The sequence below is a fragment of the Monodon monoceros genome, unplaced genomic scaffold (assembly GCF_005190385.1).
Source record: "Monodon monoceros isolate NGI ecotype Baffin Bay Population unplaced genomic scaffold, NGI_Narwhal_1 Super_Scaffold_5, whole genome shotgun sequence".
Taxonomy (NCBI): domain Eukaryota; kingdom Metazoa; phylum Chordata; class Mammalia; order Artiodactyla; family Monodontidae; genus Monodon; species Monodon monoceros.
Genome location: NW_021703782.1, coordinates 47,360,998 through 47,375,667, shown reverse-complemented (window position 1 = coordinate 47,375,667; position 14,670 = coordinate 47,360,998). Strand labels below are relative to the sequence as shown.

At 35.9% G+C, this 14,670-nt stretch overlaps 1 protein-coding gene and 1 pseudogene across 3 annotated transcripts in view; one reads left to right on the top strand and one right to left on the bottom strand.

The window, feature by feature from the left end:
* The window catches only part of CNTLN (centlein), a 336,853-nt gene that overhangs the window by 118,128 nt on the left and 204,055 nt on the right, over nt 1–14,670 (top strand). For 2 of the 3 annotated variants that reach the window (XM_029202570.1, XM_029202569.1), the window contains exon 6: nt 4,325–4,458. In XM_029202570.1, coding sequence (XP_029058403.1) covers nt 4,325–4,458 — 134 coding nt within the window. The remainder of the gene's footprint in view (nt 1–4,324; nt 4,459–14,670) is intronic. The other variant, XM_029202571.1, reaches the window with a different exon arrangement.
* LOC114884062 lies at nt 7,990–8,475 on the bottom strand (annotated as a pseudogene).

Genomic DNA, 14,670 nt, shown 5'->3' with positions numbered 1-14,670 from the left:
CATGTACAAAATGAAAAGGCAATCTACTGAATGGAAAAGACATTTGCAAATGATATATCTGATAAAAGGTAAAATCCAAAATGTATAAAGAACTCATACAACTCAAGAAATAAACCATCCAATTAGTAAGTGGGCAGAGGACCTGATTAGACATTTTCCCAAAGAAGACATACAGATGGCCAACAGGCACATGAAAAGATGTTCAACATCACTAATTATTAGGGAAATGTAAATCAAAACCACAATGAGATATCAGCTCACTCCTGTTAGAATGGCTATTATCAAAAAGACAAGAAATAACAGGTGCTGTTGAGGATGTCGAGAAAAGGGGAGCCTCAGATAGTCTTGATGGGAATGTAAATTGGTGCAGCCACTGTGGAAAACTGTATGAAGAGTCCAAAAAATTAAGAATAGAGCTACCATATGATTCAGCTACCCCATGTCTGGGTATTTATTCAAAGAATATGAAAACACTAATTCAAAAAGATATATGCACCATTATGTTCATTGTGATATTATTTACAATAGCTAAGATATAGAAACAACCTGAGTCCCCATCAACCAATAAATGGATAAAGAAGATGTGGTATACACACACACACACACGCGCACATACACACACACGTATGCACAGAGTAGAATACTACTCAGCCATCAAAAAGATGGAATCTTGCCATTTGTGACAATATGTATGGACCTTGAGTGTATTATACTAAGTAAAAGGGTCAGATGGAGAACTGTGTGATTTCACTAATATGTGGAATACAAAAAGGAAACAGACAAAAACCAAAATAAACTATAAAGAGAGACAAACACATAGATACAGAGAGCACAGTAGTGGTTACCAGGGGAAGTTGTGGTGGTGGGGAGTGAAATGGATAAAAGGGGTTAACTGTATGGTGATGGATGGAAACTAAATTTTTGGTGGTGAGCATGCTGTAGGGTATACAGAAGTAGAAATATAATGTTGTACACATGAAACATATTATAAACCAATGTTATCTTAATAAAAATAAATCTAAAATAAAGTAAAAAGAAAAATAACTTTTTCAAAGCAAGAAAAGTTAATAAAATAAAATTATATACTGTAGCAGTTTGGGGTTTTGTTTTTTGTTTTGTCTGTTTGTTTGTGTTTGTTTTTGTTTTTGGCTGCGCTGCATGGCTTGTGGGATCTTAGTTCCCCGACCAGGGATTGAACTCGCACCCTCAGCAGTGAAACTGTGGTGTCCTAACCACTGGACTGCCAGGGAATTCCCACTGCAGCAGTTTTGGATACTGGCTCCTCACTGCCATAACATCAGGGCTTGTTGACGTTTGCTCATTGTTTTTTTAATGTTTTCATTGGGCCATTTTAGGAAATCTGTTTCCCATGCTGTTAACAGTCTCTCATGGTTGCTTTTCATAAAGCACAGACCTGGACATGTGCACATTCACCCTGTGATTTTAGCAGGGCTCTCCTTCACTGTCTCTTCTCTTGATTTGTCTGTTCATGTGTCTGTCTCTTGATTTGTCTGTTAATATGTTTGTTTGTTAATGTCTGTTGGTATCACACCCAGCTGTTGGCCTCCAAAAACTGATGACTGATTAGATTCTTCTGTTGTTTTTGTCAATATCCTGGGACACAAATTGCTCCACAGTCTAATCTAATTAAATCTTGGCCTCTCCATAGGGTTTTTTAAAAATTGTGTTTAAGTAATATAACATAAAATTTAGAATCTTTTATCATTTTAAGTATACAGTTCAGCAGTGTTAAGTATATACACATTGGTATGCAACCAAGTTGCAGAAACATTTCATCCTTCAAAAGTGAAACTATATTCAAAAACAACTTCCCATTTCTCCTCCCCCCAGCTCCAGGCATCCACTAGTCTGCTTTGTGTCTCTATGAGATTCTTCATATAAGTGGAGTCATACATTATTTTTTGTAAGTGGCTTATTTGGCTTTCCATAATTATCTCAAGGTCCATCCATGTTCTTTCATATGTCAAAATTTCCTTCCTTGTTTATTGTGGTAAAAAACACATAACATAAAATTAACCATCTTAACCATTTTTAAGTGTACAGTTCAGTAGTGTTAACTATATTTACATTGCTGTGAAAGAGATCTCCAGAACTTTGTTGACTTCAAGACCTGCAACTCTGTTTTTTAATAACAACTGCTTAGTGCTCCCTTACCCTAGACCTTGGTAACTACCATTGTATTCTGTGTATCTATTAATTTGACTACTTTAGATACTTCATATAAGTGGAGTCATCTGGTATTTGTCCTTTTGTGACTGATTTGTTTCATTAGGCATAATGTCCTCAAGGTTCATCCATGTGGTAGCATGTGACAGGCTTTCCTTTCTTTTGGGGGCTGCATTGTGCTTCATTTTATGTGTATAGCACGTTTTGTTTATTCGTTTGACGTTTAGGTTGCTGCCACTTGGCTATTGTGAATAGTGCTGCTACGAACATGGGTTTACAGATATCTCTTCAAGACCCTGCTTTTAGTTTTTTTAAATGTATACCCAGATGTGAGATTGCTGGATTATATGGTGGTTCTGTTTTTTATGTTTTGAAAACCACCCCCCCATACTGTTTTTGAGAGTATTTTTACAGTCCCAGCAACACACAAAGGTTTCTAATTCTTCGCGTCCCAGCGAACACCTGTTATTTTCTGCCTTCCCTTCCCTTCTCTCATTTCCCTTTCCTTCCATGTTTCCTTCTCTCTTTCTCTCTTACATCCACTTACACACCCACCTATATATCTATCATTACTCTTCTTTAATAAATGGGAGTTTAAGAAGTAATTCTTCTTAAATTCTTCTTATAAAACAACAGTTTACATATCTTAAAAAAATATTTTATTGCTAAAAACAACTAACTGTCATCTGAGCCTTTAGCAAGTTGTAGTAGTAACATCAAATATCATTCATCACAGGTCACCATAACAAATATAATAATAATGAAAGAGTTTGAATTACCAAAGTATGGCACTGAGACATGAAGTGAGCAAATGTTGGAAAAATTTCATTGATAGACTTGTTTGATGCAGGGTTACCACAATCCTTCAATTTGTAAAAAAAATGCAATATCAGTGAAGTGCAATAACGGGAAACATGATAAAATGAGATATGCATGTACTCACAGTGCTATCTGGGCTGAAAGCCAATATTTTTATCTTCAAAAGTTCTTTCTAGTTACTGCAGGGAGAATATATGAGGTATGGGTGCATTGCTAGAGTAGATTTTTAGTGCTTGACCTAAAGCTTGTGCTTGCTTTTGTACATAATGAATGTATAGTGTATTTTGGGGTATCCTCTACTTTTAGATAAAATATTTATTTAATACTTTATGAAAATAAATTAATTTTATATATTTTTGAGAAAAAATATTTTTGAAAAAATGTATATCAGTTTTTCTTTTTTAACATCTTTATCGGAGTATAATTACTTTACAATGGTGTGTTAGTTTCTGCTGTGTAACAAAGTGAATCAGCTATACATATACATATATTTCCATTTCTCCTCCCTCTTGCATCTCCCTCACACCCTCCCTATCCCATCTCTTTAGGTGGACTCAAAGCACCCAGCTGATCTCCCTGTGTCATGCAGCTGCTTCCCACTAGCTATCTGTTTTACATTTGGTAGTGTATATATGTCCATGCCACTCTCTCACTTTGTCCCAGCTTACCCTTCCCCCTCCCTGTGTCCTCAAGTCCATTCTCTACATCTGCATCTTTATTCCTTGTACATCAGTTTTAAAATTGTTTCAAAATGAAAAAAAGATTTAGAGAATTATCAGGAGGAAAAGACCAACTTTGAACTTTAGGTGAAATTTCACCACAATCAAGTGAACTCAGCATGATCTGAACCTGAAACATTGTAAAATTATTTTTATTTTTTTGCTGCACCATTTTTTCTTCTCGAGTGTATCTGCATTTAAAGTTGAGGAAATAATAAAATATCTATTTGTTTTGAGTAATATTTAAGTAAATTAGCTCATTTAATGAAAAAGTTAAAAAGTAATTAACTTTTTTCATTGTATAATACTTTATTGTAATTTTAATAAGTAAATTTCTACATAGATTTTCAAGTTTATTAGCTTCAGATTCTTAACTTTCACACCAGGAGATGATGATACTTTTACAGTTTCTGAAAAAAGTAACCTGTGACTGGTGTAAAATTTATTGATTGTATTAACATTTTTTAATTTAATGAAAACAAAAATAAAATTTAAAGCACTACTGATTTTTCACTGTTATTTTGTGGATTAAATATAACACTTTTAATTTTATTTATTTGATATTTATTATATTTGTGATATGAGTGCTCTAATTTTAGGCCTTTGAAGACAATTTAATCGAAGCAAGGAAAGAAATTGAAGTATCACAGAGTAAATATAATGCTCTATCATTACAGTTGAATAATAAACAGACTGAACTTATCCAGAAGGATATGGATATTACCCTGGTCAGGCAAGTATACTTACTCCTTAATTTAACAGTTTAGAAATGTCCTTTGTTATGCAGAATGCCAGCATTTTTGTTTATTATTAACACCCTAAAATGACAATATATGTCTTCTGTGAGTACTTATGTTTGTGCATTGAAACTATCTAGAATTAACAGGGACAATCAGGGGTTTCACAGGGCTGAAAAGAATCATGCTCAAAGAGTAGCCTTGGTTCAGTTTTTAACAAGGAGGATGCATTCATTCCTTGTTTCCTTCTAAAATTCCTACCCATGCATTATGTAATATTATTGTTATAATGAATAATAAATGAGTGATCCAGTTTTGACGTTTTATTTTATTATGTTCTAAATAGTTTTAGTTTGTGAAATATTCTTTCTATATCAAAATAGTTAATTTTGTAGCACTACTCATAAAGTGGAAGTACTTGAAAAACTTTTTAAGTGTTTTGAAAGATGTTAAACTACCTATTAATTTATTTTATAATAATCTTTATCAGAAAATATTGTTAGAACAGATCATAAATATATATATACACATATACATACATATGTTATACATATATACACATGTATGTGTGTACATTTTAAAATTTGAACTAATTAAAATAAATCATACAAAGTTTATCACATACCTGTATAAGCACAATTTCATTCTCTGAAATATGTCATATATTTTTATATGTAATATACTATATATAGAATGTTTATATAGATATGTAATTAACATTATATATAATTATGATATACATAAATATTTATATATACTTAATATTTATTTTTATATATACTGTATTACAATATATATATTGGGGCAGGATTTTTTATTGGGTAATAGATTAATACATACTATTATATATTTATATATAATATATAGTAATTTATATTATATATGTTTTATTATATATAAAAATATATAAGCATTATATATTATAAATGAAAGCAAAAATCCATTGTGTCACATTTTAAAAATCTTTTTACCATGGGGTGAGGAAAATTATTTCTTTACAGATGATAGACTTTATGCACTCATGGTATAATTTTTTTAAGCCAGTAATTTGATGGAAGGCAAAAAAGTAATTCTAAACAGTAATAGAATCTTAGTTTTAGAAGCAATCTTAAAATTTTTAATTATTCCTATCTTCTTCCCTATAAAAAAGCTGTTAGCCTTTGCTTGATACTTTTAGTTTATAAGTTTCTCAGTACTCTTCAAGTACTCAGTACTGTTCTTTTTATTTTGTTCAAATTTCTAGATTGTTTCATATATTTAGTTGACATTTGCCTTTTTATAGTATGCACCCATTTGTATCCTGGGTCCTTATCTAGAGAATCTCAGAAACAGTCTAATCAGTTCTGCAGTTCAGACCTTCAAATAATAAAAGATAACTTTATTAATAAATTTCTTAATTAACTTATTAACTGCTTCTGTTTCTCATAATTTTTCATGTTTTACAGACGTTATATTGTTTTGGGTTGCCTTTCTTTCTCTTTTTTTTGTTAGTAAAAATATGTAATATAAAATTCCCAAATAAATGGCTAAGTGGAATATTATGCAGCTGTAAAAAAGAAAAAGGCAGCTCTGTATATATTTACACAAATTCTCCAAATAAAAAAAAGTGAAAAAAGCAAGCTGTAAAAAAGTGTGAATAGTTTTCTACTGTTTCCTTTAATAAAGCACATTTGTATGTGCACAGACTTCTGATAGAATACAGAAGGTAAGGGGGCTTCTGGAGAGGGGCTGGGGTTTGGGGACAGGTAAGACAGGGAGACTTCTTCATTAAATGGTCTCTTGTAACCTCTGTACATGTGGCCTCTTAAATTTTAAAACATTTTTCTCAATTCAAGGACTCCCAAGGGTTGTACTCTGGCTATGAATGTAAATGAAAGCTGCTGGGTTAATTTTTCTACTGAGCTCTTGGATAATCATTAAAATATCAGATAAAAATAATCTCTGTTTTGGAGCTGTAGTCTCAACATCAATTAGTATTATTGCAGGTATTACGTAAGGAAGATTTACTACAGTTTGCGTTAACATTATCTTGTGTTCCTTGCAAAAGTTCCAACTGAGTGGAGGTCAGGCAAAAGGAAATTAACCTGGGCTTAAAATGTGCTCACTGGTAATCCAGGCAGTTTACTAAGAGTTGACTGTAGTTCAGTCTAAATTTACCAGGGAACCCTCATTATCTGCCAACACCACTCTCTCAAGCAGACTGCCCAAACAGCTGCATTTCAGCCCTCTTCATTGTAAGAGTGAAACACAGCCGGGCATATTTTTCATCTCTTGTAAGTGTCTCTACTTTTCTTCCACTCTCAGTTGAAAAGACCTACATGTAACATGTTTGGCTTTTTTTTTTTTTTTTGGCTACGTTGTGTCTTCACTGCTGTGTGCAGGCTTTCTCTACTTCTGGTGAGCAGAGGCTACTCTTTGTTGCAGCACGCGGGCTTCTCATTGCGGTGGCTTCTCTTGTTGCAGAGCATGGGCTCTAGGTGTGCAGGCTTCAGTAGTTGCAGCATGCAGGCTCAGTAGTTGTGGCTCATGGGCTCTAGAGCACAGGCTCAGTAGTTGGGGCGCATGGGCTTAGTTGCTCTGCGGCATGTGGGGTCTTCTCAGACCAGGGATGGAACCCATGTCCCCTGCATTGGCAGGCGGATTCTTAACCACTGCACCACCAGGGAAGTCCCTACATCTAACTTTTGATCTAGTTAATATATTTTCAGGTTGGCTATATTACAAAATTCAAAAAGTAAAATTTATGAAAGAACAATAATTTGAAAGATCACTAAAAAAACTTGTACAATAAGCTATAAACTCACCATATTTGGTTATCCTGAGCATTAAATCTTTTGACTATTTTTACAAATGGGTGTTATGACAGCATAACATTGTTTTTCCTCTATTATATGAAATAACATTTAAGAATTAAATTCCCCTGAGATAATAAAAAACCTTTTTAGAAGAAGTATATGTATTCCACCTTCCAGTGTGATATGGTGTCCAGATATCAAGGACATCTAAATAAAAATAAAATCTTGGAGAAGTTAAATGCTAATATTTTTAAAAAATATTCTAGGCAAATTGTACAGATTAAGGAATGAAAATCACATTTAAGCCAATCCACGTGGTTTAAACTACCGTTGCTATCACTGGGCTATGACAGTTACAATTCCACAACTTTTGTAATGTGACATAATGTGAAGGGGAAGCAAAAACCACCTCAGTTTTCCAGCTCTTTGGAGAGATCTGGGGCAAAGCAATCAGAATTCAGTAACAGGATTTTCTCAGCTGAACTAAGGACAGAGTATAGACGGTATGAGTCAACTCCCTGGCTGACTGTTACCTTTGGCCAAATAAGGAAGATGTCTTCTACAGCCAAAGGGAGATGAGAACCTCAGTAGGTGAATGGATTTCAGATTTGCACTAAAATCGACTTCATTTGGGATGCGGAAGCATCTAGGTGAAGGCCGGTTAATTGATAATTGACATCTCCTCCCAGTCTCTGCTCTCAGACACTGAGTTGATTATGCTTCTTAAATACTTTATGAACTCCATCCTGATCTCTTCCGGTCATCCTTAAGATTTGAGTGCACCAGCTTCAGCTTGTTCAAGGGTGGCGCCGAAGCTGGGTTTGCTTTGTCACTTCCAGATCCTGGTTTATGGTGTGCACTCAACAGATATTGAGTATCCTGTAAAAACTGCTGCTGGACGAAGCAGGAATACCACATCTCAGTTTCCTTCAGGTGGCTTGGGATGTCAGCATTGAAGATGATCACCACCCCATAAGAGTCCCTCATCAGGGCTGGCCAGCAAGACTCAAACATTGGATTGCCACCACAATCCCAGAGCTCAGATTCACACCCTGTGCATTTGTTTTTCCTGGTAACATATGGGTTCTCAAATTCCAGGATCCTCACTCCTTGGGTTGGGTTGTATTCGGCGATGTCAGAAGATTTTGTCAGGAAGTTGGCCCAAACGGTTTTTCTACTCTCACAGGGCCCCACAAAGAGGATCTTGGCCTTCAGCATTGCGGTCTGCTGCCCAAAGACCTGCCCGAGCACACCCAGGTGCTGCCGGAGCCCTTGCTGCTGTCAGGGCAGAGCCTGGGTTGCCTTTCTGAACGCATTCCATCTTGTCAGAGTTTGTATCATCAATATTCTTCTTAAAATATGGCACCTGTAACTACATAAAATATTCCAACAAGACCTTTCCATTTTAAAGTATGATGACTTTAAACTATTGGATGGAACATGCGGTCCATTCTAGGGTACAGTGCAGTGTTATGTGAATGGGATTTGAAAAATTATGTTTTCTACTAAATTTTGCACCTGCATTTATCTGTATAGTTGAATTTAGTGTACTGCAAGAACTATAAGATGCAGTAAATAAGGCAATGATATCCATAGATGGACATTTTCTTAGAAGATGGTAAAAAGATGAACTCTGTGTAATTTTAAGTGTTTGATTATAAGGACTCAAAAAGGAGGAGGTAATAGCACAGAGCTGTAAGATTTCAGAGGACTTTGACTCAGACCATCATTATAGGGTAGTAGTTGAGATGTCTTCAGTGTTTTTCCTGAATTGTTTGAATAATCATTTTCTGAATACACTACATGTCTCCTTCATTTTTATTTCTTGTGGGTGTGCATGTGTGTGTGGTGGTTATGATATACCAGCATTACTGTACTGAATCTGTATATTGTGCAAAAGACATACCAAGCCATAATTACCTGTAGGAAAAGTAGTCTAGGCACTTTCTTATTTGGATATACTTTTAATTGTTGATAAATGATGGAGTTGACCTAGCTTTATTTCTTTATGGGTTTATTTCTTTGAATTCCTAATTATTTGCATATTTATTGAATAATTAATCTGTGTTACACATTGTGCTATGGAATATTGCTGTGAACTACCACAAGTGATTTTTACCTTGCGTTAGAATATAAATTAAAAAAAAATAATATACATGTCTGTAACATATACAGAACATCTTAGTATAAACCTAGAACTTGCATAAAAGTCAGTAACCAGTTAAGTTGCCTAACTAAAATTTTTGCCTGACTGGTAATTATTCAACAGTTACGTGGAGAATGAGCTAAATGAATAGCTTAACTTCCATTGAGAATGTGGGCTAATGTCAATTGATTTGGGAATTTTTCTTAGAAATTAGTTGTGAATCTCTGAAAAGCAATGAAAAAATAAAGGTCAAGACAGAGCAGTTACGATTTTGGTGAGGAATATCATCAAAGTCAGAATCCTGAAATTGGACTAATGCATCTGGATTGCTTGTGTTCCTAGGCACTTAGCAGAAGCAAGTGTAAATTAACTCTGGAGGATAATAAAGCAATTCTGTCCTCAAATTATGTCTACAGTTTTACAAACTAATGTCTAGCACATAGTCAGAAATATCAAGTATGGGGTAAAGCAATAATAAAAATTAAAAGATGTAAGAACTGGAGGAGATTGGTTCAAGATGGCAGAGTAGAAGGACATGCGCTCACTCCCTCTTGCGAGAGCACCAGAATCACAACTAACTGCTGAACAATCATTGACAGGAAGACACTGGAACTCACCAAAAAAGATACCCAACATCCAAAGACAAATGAGAAGCCACAATGAGATGGTAGGAGGGGCACAATCACAATAAAATCAAATCCCATAACTGCTGGGTAGGTGACTCACAAACTGGAGAACAATTATACCACAGAAGTCCACCCACTGGAGTGAAGGTTCTGAGCCCCACGTCAGGCTTCCCAACCTGGGGGTCCAGCAACGGGAGGGGAAATTCCCAGAGAATCAGACTTTGAAGGCTAGCAGGATTTGATTGCAGGACTTTGACAGGAGTGGGGGAGAGATTCCACTTTTGGAGGGCACACACAAAGTAGTGTGTGCATCAGGACCCAGGGGGAAGAGGCAGTGACCCATAGAAGACTGAATCAGACCTACCTGCTAGAGTTGGAGGGTCTCCTGCAGAGGCAGGGGGTGGCTGTGGCTCACCGTGGGGACAAGGACACTGGCGGCAGAAGTTCTGGGAAGTACTCCTGGGCAGGAACCCTCCCGGAGTCTGCCATTAGCCCTACCAAAGAGCCTGTAGTCTCCAGTGTTGGGTTGCCTCAGGCCAAACAACCAACACGGAGGGAACAGAGCTCCACCCATCAGCAGGCAAGTGGATTAAAGTTTTACTGAGCTCTGCCCACCAGAGCAACACCCAGCTCTACCCACCACCAGTCCCTTCCATCAGGAAGCTTGCACAAGCCTCTTAGATAGCCTCATCTAGCAGACGGTAGACAGCAGAAGCAAGAAGAACTACAATTCTGCAGCCTGTGGAATGAAAACCACATTCACAGAAAAACAGACAAAATGAAAAGGCAGAGGACTATGTACCAGATGAAGGAACAAGGTAAAACCCCAGAAGAACAACTAAATGAAGTGGAGATAGGCAACCTTCCAGAAAAAGAATTCAGAATAATGATAGTGAAGATGATCCAGGACCTCCGAAAAAGAATGGAGGCAAAGATGGAGAAGATGCAAGAAATGTTTAACAAAGACCTAGAAGAATGAAAGAACAAACACCTAGAAGAATTAAAGGACAAACAAACAGAGGTGAACAATACAATAGCTGAAATGAAAAATACTCTAAAAGGAATCAGTAGCAGAATAAGTGAGGCAGAAGAACGGTTAAGTGACCTGGAAGACAGAATGGTGGAAAGCACTGCCGTGAACAGAATAAAGAATGAAAGAAATGAAGACAGCATAAGAGACCTCTGGGACAACATTAAACCCACCAACATTCACATTATAGGGGTTCCAGAAGGAGAAGAGAGAGAGAAAAGACCCGAGAAAATATTTGAAAAGATTATAGTCGAAAACTTTCCTAACATGGGAAAGGAAATAGCCACCCAAGTCCAGGTAGTGCAGAGAGTCCCAGATAGGATAAACCCAAGGAAAAACATGCCGAGACACACAGTAATCAAATTGCCAAAAATTAAAGTCAAAGAAAAATTATTATAAGCAATAAGGGAAAAATGTCAAATAACACACAAGGGATCTCCAATAAGGGTGACAGCTGATTTCTCAGCAGAAACTCTACAAACCAGAAGGGAGTGGCACAATATATCTAAAGTGATGAAAGGGAAGAACCTACAACCAAGATTACTCTACCTGGCTAGGATCTCATTCAGATTTGATGGAGAAATCAAAAGCTTTACAGACAAGCAAAAGCTAAGAGAATGCAACACTACCAAATAACTCTACAACAAATGCTAAAGTAACTTCTCTAAGTGGGAAACACAAGAGAAGAAAAGGACCTACAAAAACAAACCCAACACAATTAAGAAGATGGTAATAGGAACATACATATCAATAATTACCTTGAATGTGAATGGAATAAATGCTTCAACCAAAAGAGAGAGGCTCACTGAATGGATACAAAAATAAGACCCGTATATATGCTGTCTACAGGAGACCCACTTCAGACCTAGGGACACATACAGACTGAAAATGCGGGGATGCAAAAAGATATTCCATGCAAATGGAAATCAAAAGAAAGTTGGAGTAGCAATACTCATATTTTAAAATAAAGAATGTTACAAGAGACAAGGAAGGACACTACATAGTGGTCAAGGGATCAATGCAAGAAGTATTTATAACACTTATAAATATAATCACCCAACATAGGAGCACCTCAATACATAAGGCAACTGCTAACAGCTATAAAAGTGGGCATCAACAGTAACACAGTAATAGTGGGGGACTTTAACACCTCACTTACACCAATGGACAGATCACCCAGGCAGAAAATTAATAAGGAAACACAAGCTTTAAATGACACAATAGACCAGATAGATTTAATTGATATTTGTAGGACATTCCATCTGAAAACAGCAGATTACACTTTCTTCTCAAGTGCACACGGAACGTCGTCTAGGGTAGATCAGATCTTGGGTCACAAATCAAGCCTTGCTAAATGTAAGAAAATCGAAATCATACCAAGGATCTTTTCCAACCACAACACTGAGATTAGAAATAAATTGCAGGGAAAAAAACTTAAAAAGCACAAATAGATGGAGGTTAAAGAATACATTACTAAATAACCAAAAGATCACTGAAGAAATCAAAGAGGAAATCAAGAAGTATCTAGAGACAAATGGCAATGAAAACATGATGACCCAAAACCTATGGGAAGCAGCAAAAGCAGTTCTAAGAGGGAAGTTTATAGCAAAACAATGCTACCTCAAGAAACAAGAAAAATCTCAAACAATCTAACCTTACACCTAAAGGAAGTAGAGAAAGAAGAACAAACAAAATCCAAAATTAGTAGAAGGAAAGAAATTATAAAGATCAGAGCAGAAATAAATGAAATAGAAACAAGAAAACAATAGCAAAGATCAATAAAACTAAAAGCTGGTTCTTTGAGAATATAAACAGAATTGACAGACCTTTAGCGAGACTCATCAAGAAAGAGGGAGAGGACTGAAATCAATAAAATTAGAAATGAAAAAGGAGAAGTTGCAATGGACACTGCAGAAACACAGAGCATTATGAGAGACCATTACAAGAACTCTATAGCAATAAAATGGACAACCTGGAAGAAATGGACAAATGCTTAGAAAGGAATAACCTTCCAAGATGGAACCAGGAAGAAATAGAAAATATGAACAGACCAATCACAGGTAATGAAATTGAAACTGATTAAAAATCTTCCCACAAGCAAAAGTCCAGGGCCAGATGGCTTCACAGGCGAATTCTATCAAACATTTAGAGAAGTGCTAACACAGATCCTTCTCAAAAGCTTCCAAAAATATTGCAGAGGAAGGAACACTCCCAAACTCATTTTACGAGGCCACTGTTACCCTGATACCAAAACAAGACAAAGATACTACAAAAAAAAATTACCGACCTATATCTCTGATGAATATAGATTCAATAATTCTCAACAAAATGATAGCAAACAGAATACAACAACACATTCAAAGGGTCATACACCATGATCCAATGGGATTTATCCCAGGGATGCATAGATTCTTTAATATACGCAAATCAATCAATGAAGAATAAAAACGATTTTAACAAATTGAAGAATAAAAACGATATGATTATCTCAAGAGATGCACAAAAAGCTTTTGACAAAATTCAACACCCATTTATGATAAAACTCTCCAGAAAATAGGTATAGTGGGAACCCACCTCAACATAATGAAGGCCATATGTGACAAACCTACAGCAAAGATCATTCTCCGTGTTGAAAAACTGAAAACATTTCCTCTAAGATCAGGAACAAGACAAGGATATCCATTCTCGCCAGTATTATTCAACATAGTTTTGGAAGTCCTAGCCACAGCAATCAGAGAAGAAAAAGAAATAAAAGGAATACAAGTTGGAAAAGAAGTAAAACTGTCACCGTTTACAGATGCCATGATACTATACATAGATAATCCTAAAGATGTGACCAGAAAACTACTAGAGCTAATCAATGAATTTGGTAAAGTTGCAGGATCCAAAATTAATGCACAGAAATCTGTTGCATTCCTATTCAATAACAACAAAAGATCAGAAAGAGGAATTAAGGAAACAGTCCCATTTACCATTGCAACAAAAGGAATAAATCTACCTAAGGAGGTAAAAGACCTGAACTCAGAAACCTATAAGACACAGATGAAAGAAATCAAAGGTGATACAAACAGATGGAGAGATATACCATGTTTTTGGATTGGAAGGATCAATATTTGAAAATGACTATACTACCCAAAGCAGTCTACAGATTCAGTGATATCCCTAGCAAATTACCAATGACATTGTTTACAGAACTAGAACAAAAAATCTTAAAATTTGTATGGAGACACAAAAGACCCCAAATAGCCAAAGAAATCTTGAGTGAAAAAAATAGCTGGAGGAATCCGACTTCCTGACTTCAGACTATACTACAAAGCTACATTAATGAGACAATATGGTACTGGCACGAAAACAGAAATGAAATATAGATCAATGGAATAGGATAGAAAGCCCAGAGATAAACCCATGCACCTATGGTCAACTAATCTATGACAAAGGAGGCCAGGATATACAATGGAGAAAAGACAGTCTCTTCAACAAGTGGTGCTGGGAAAACTGGACAGCTACGTGCAAAAGAATGAAATTAGAACACTCCCTAACACCCTGCACAAAAATAAACTCAAAATGGATTAAAGACCTAAATGTGAGAGCAGACACTATAAAACTCTTAG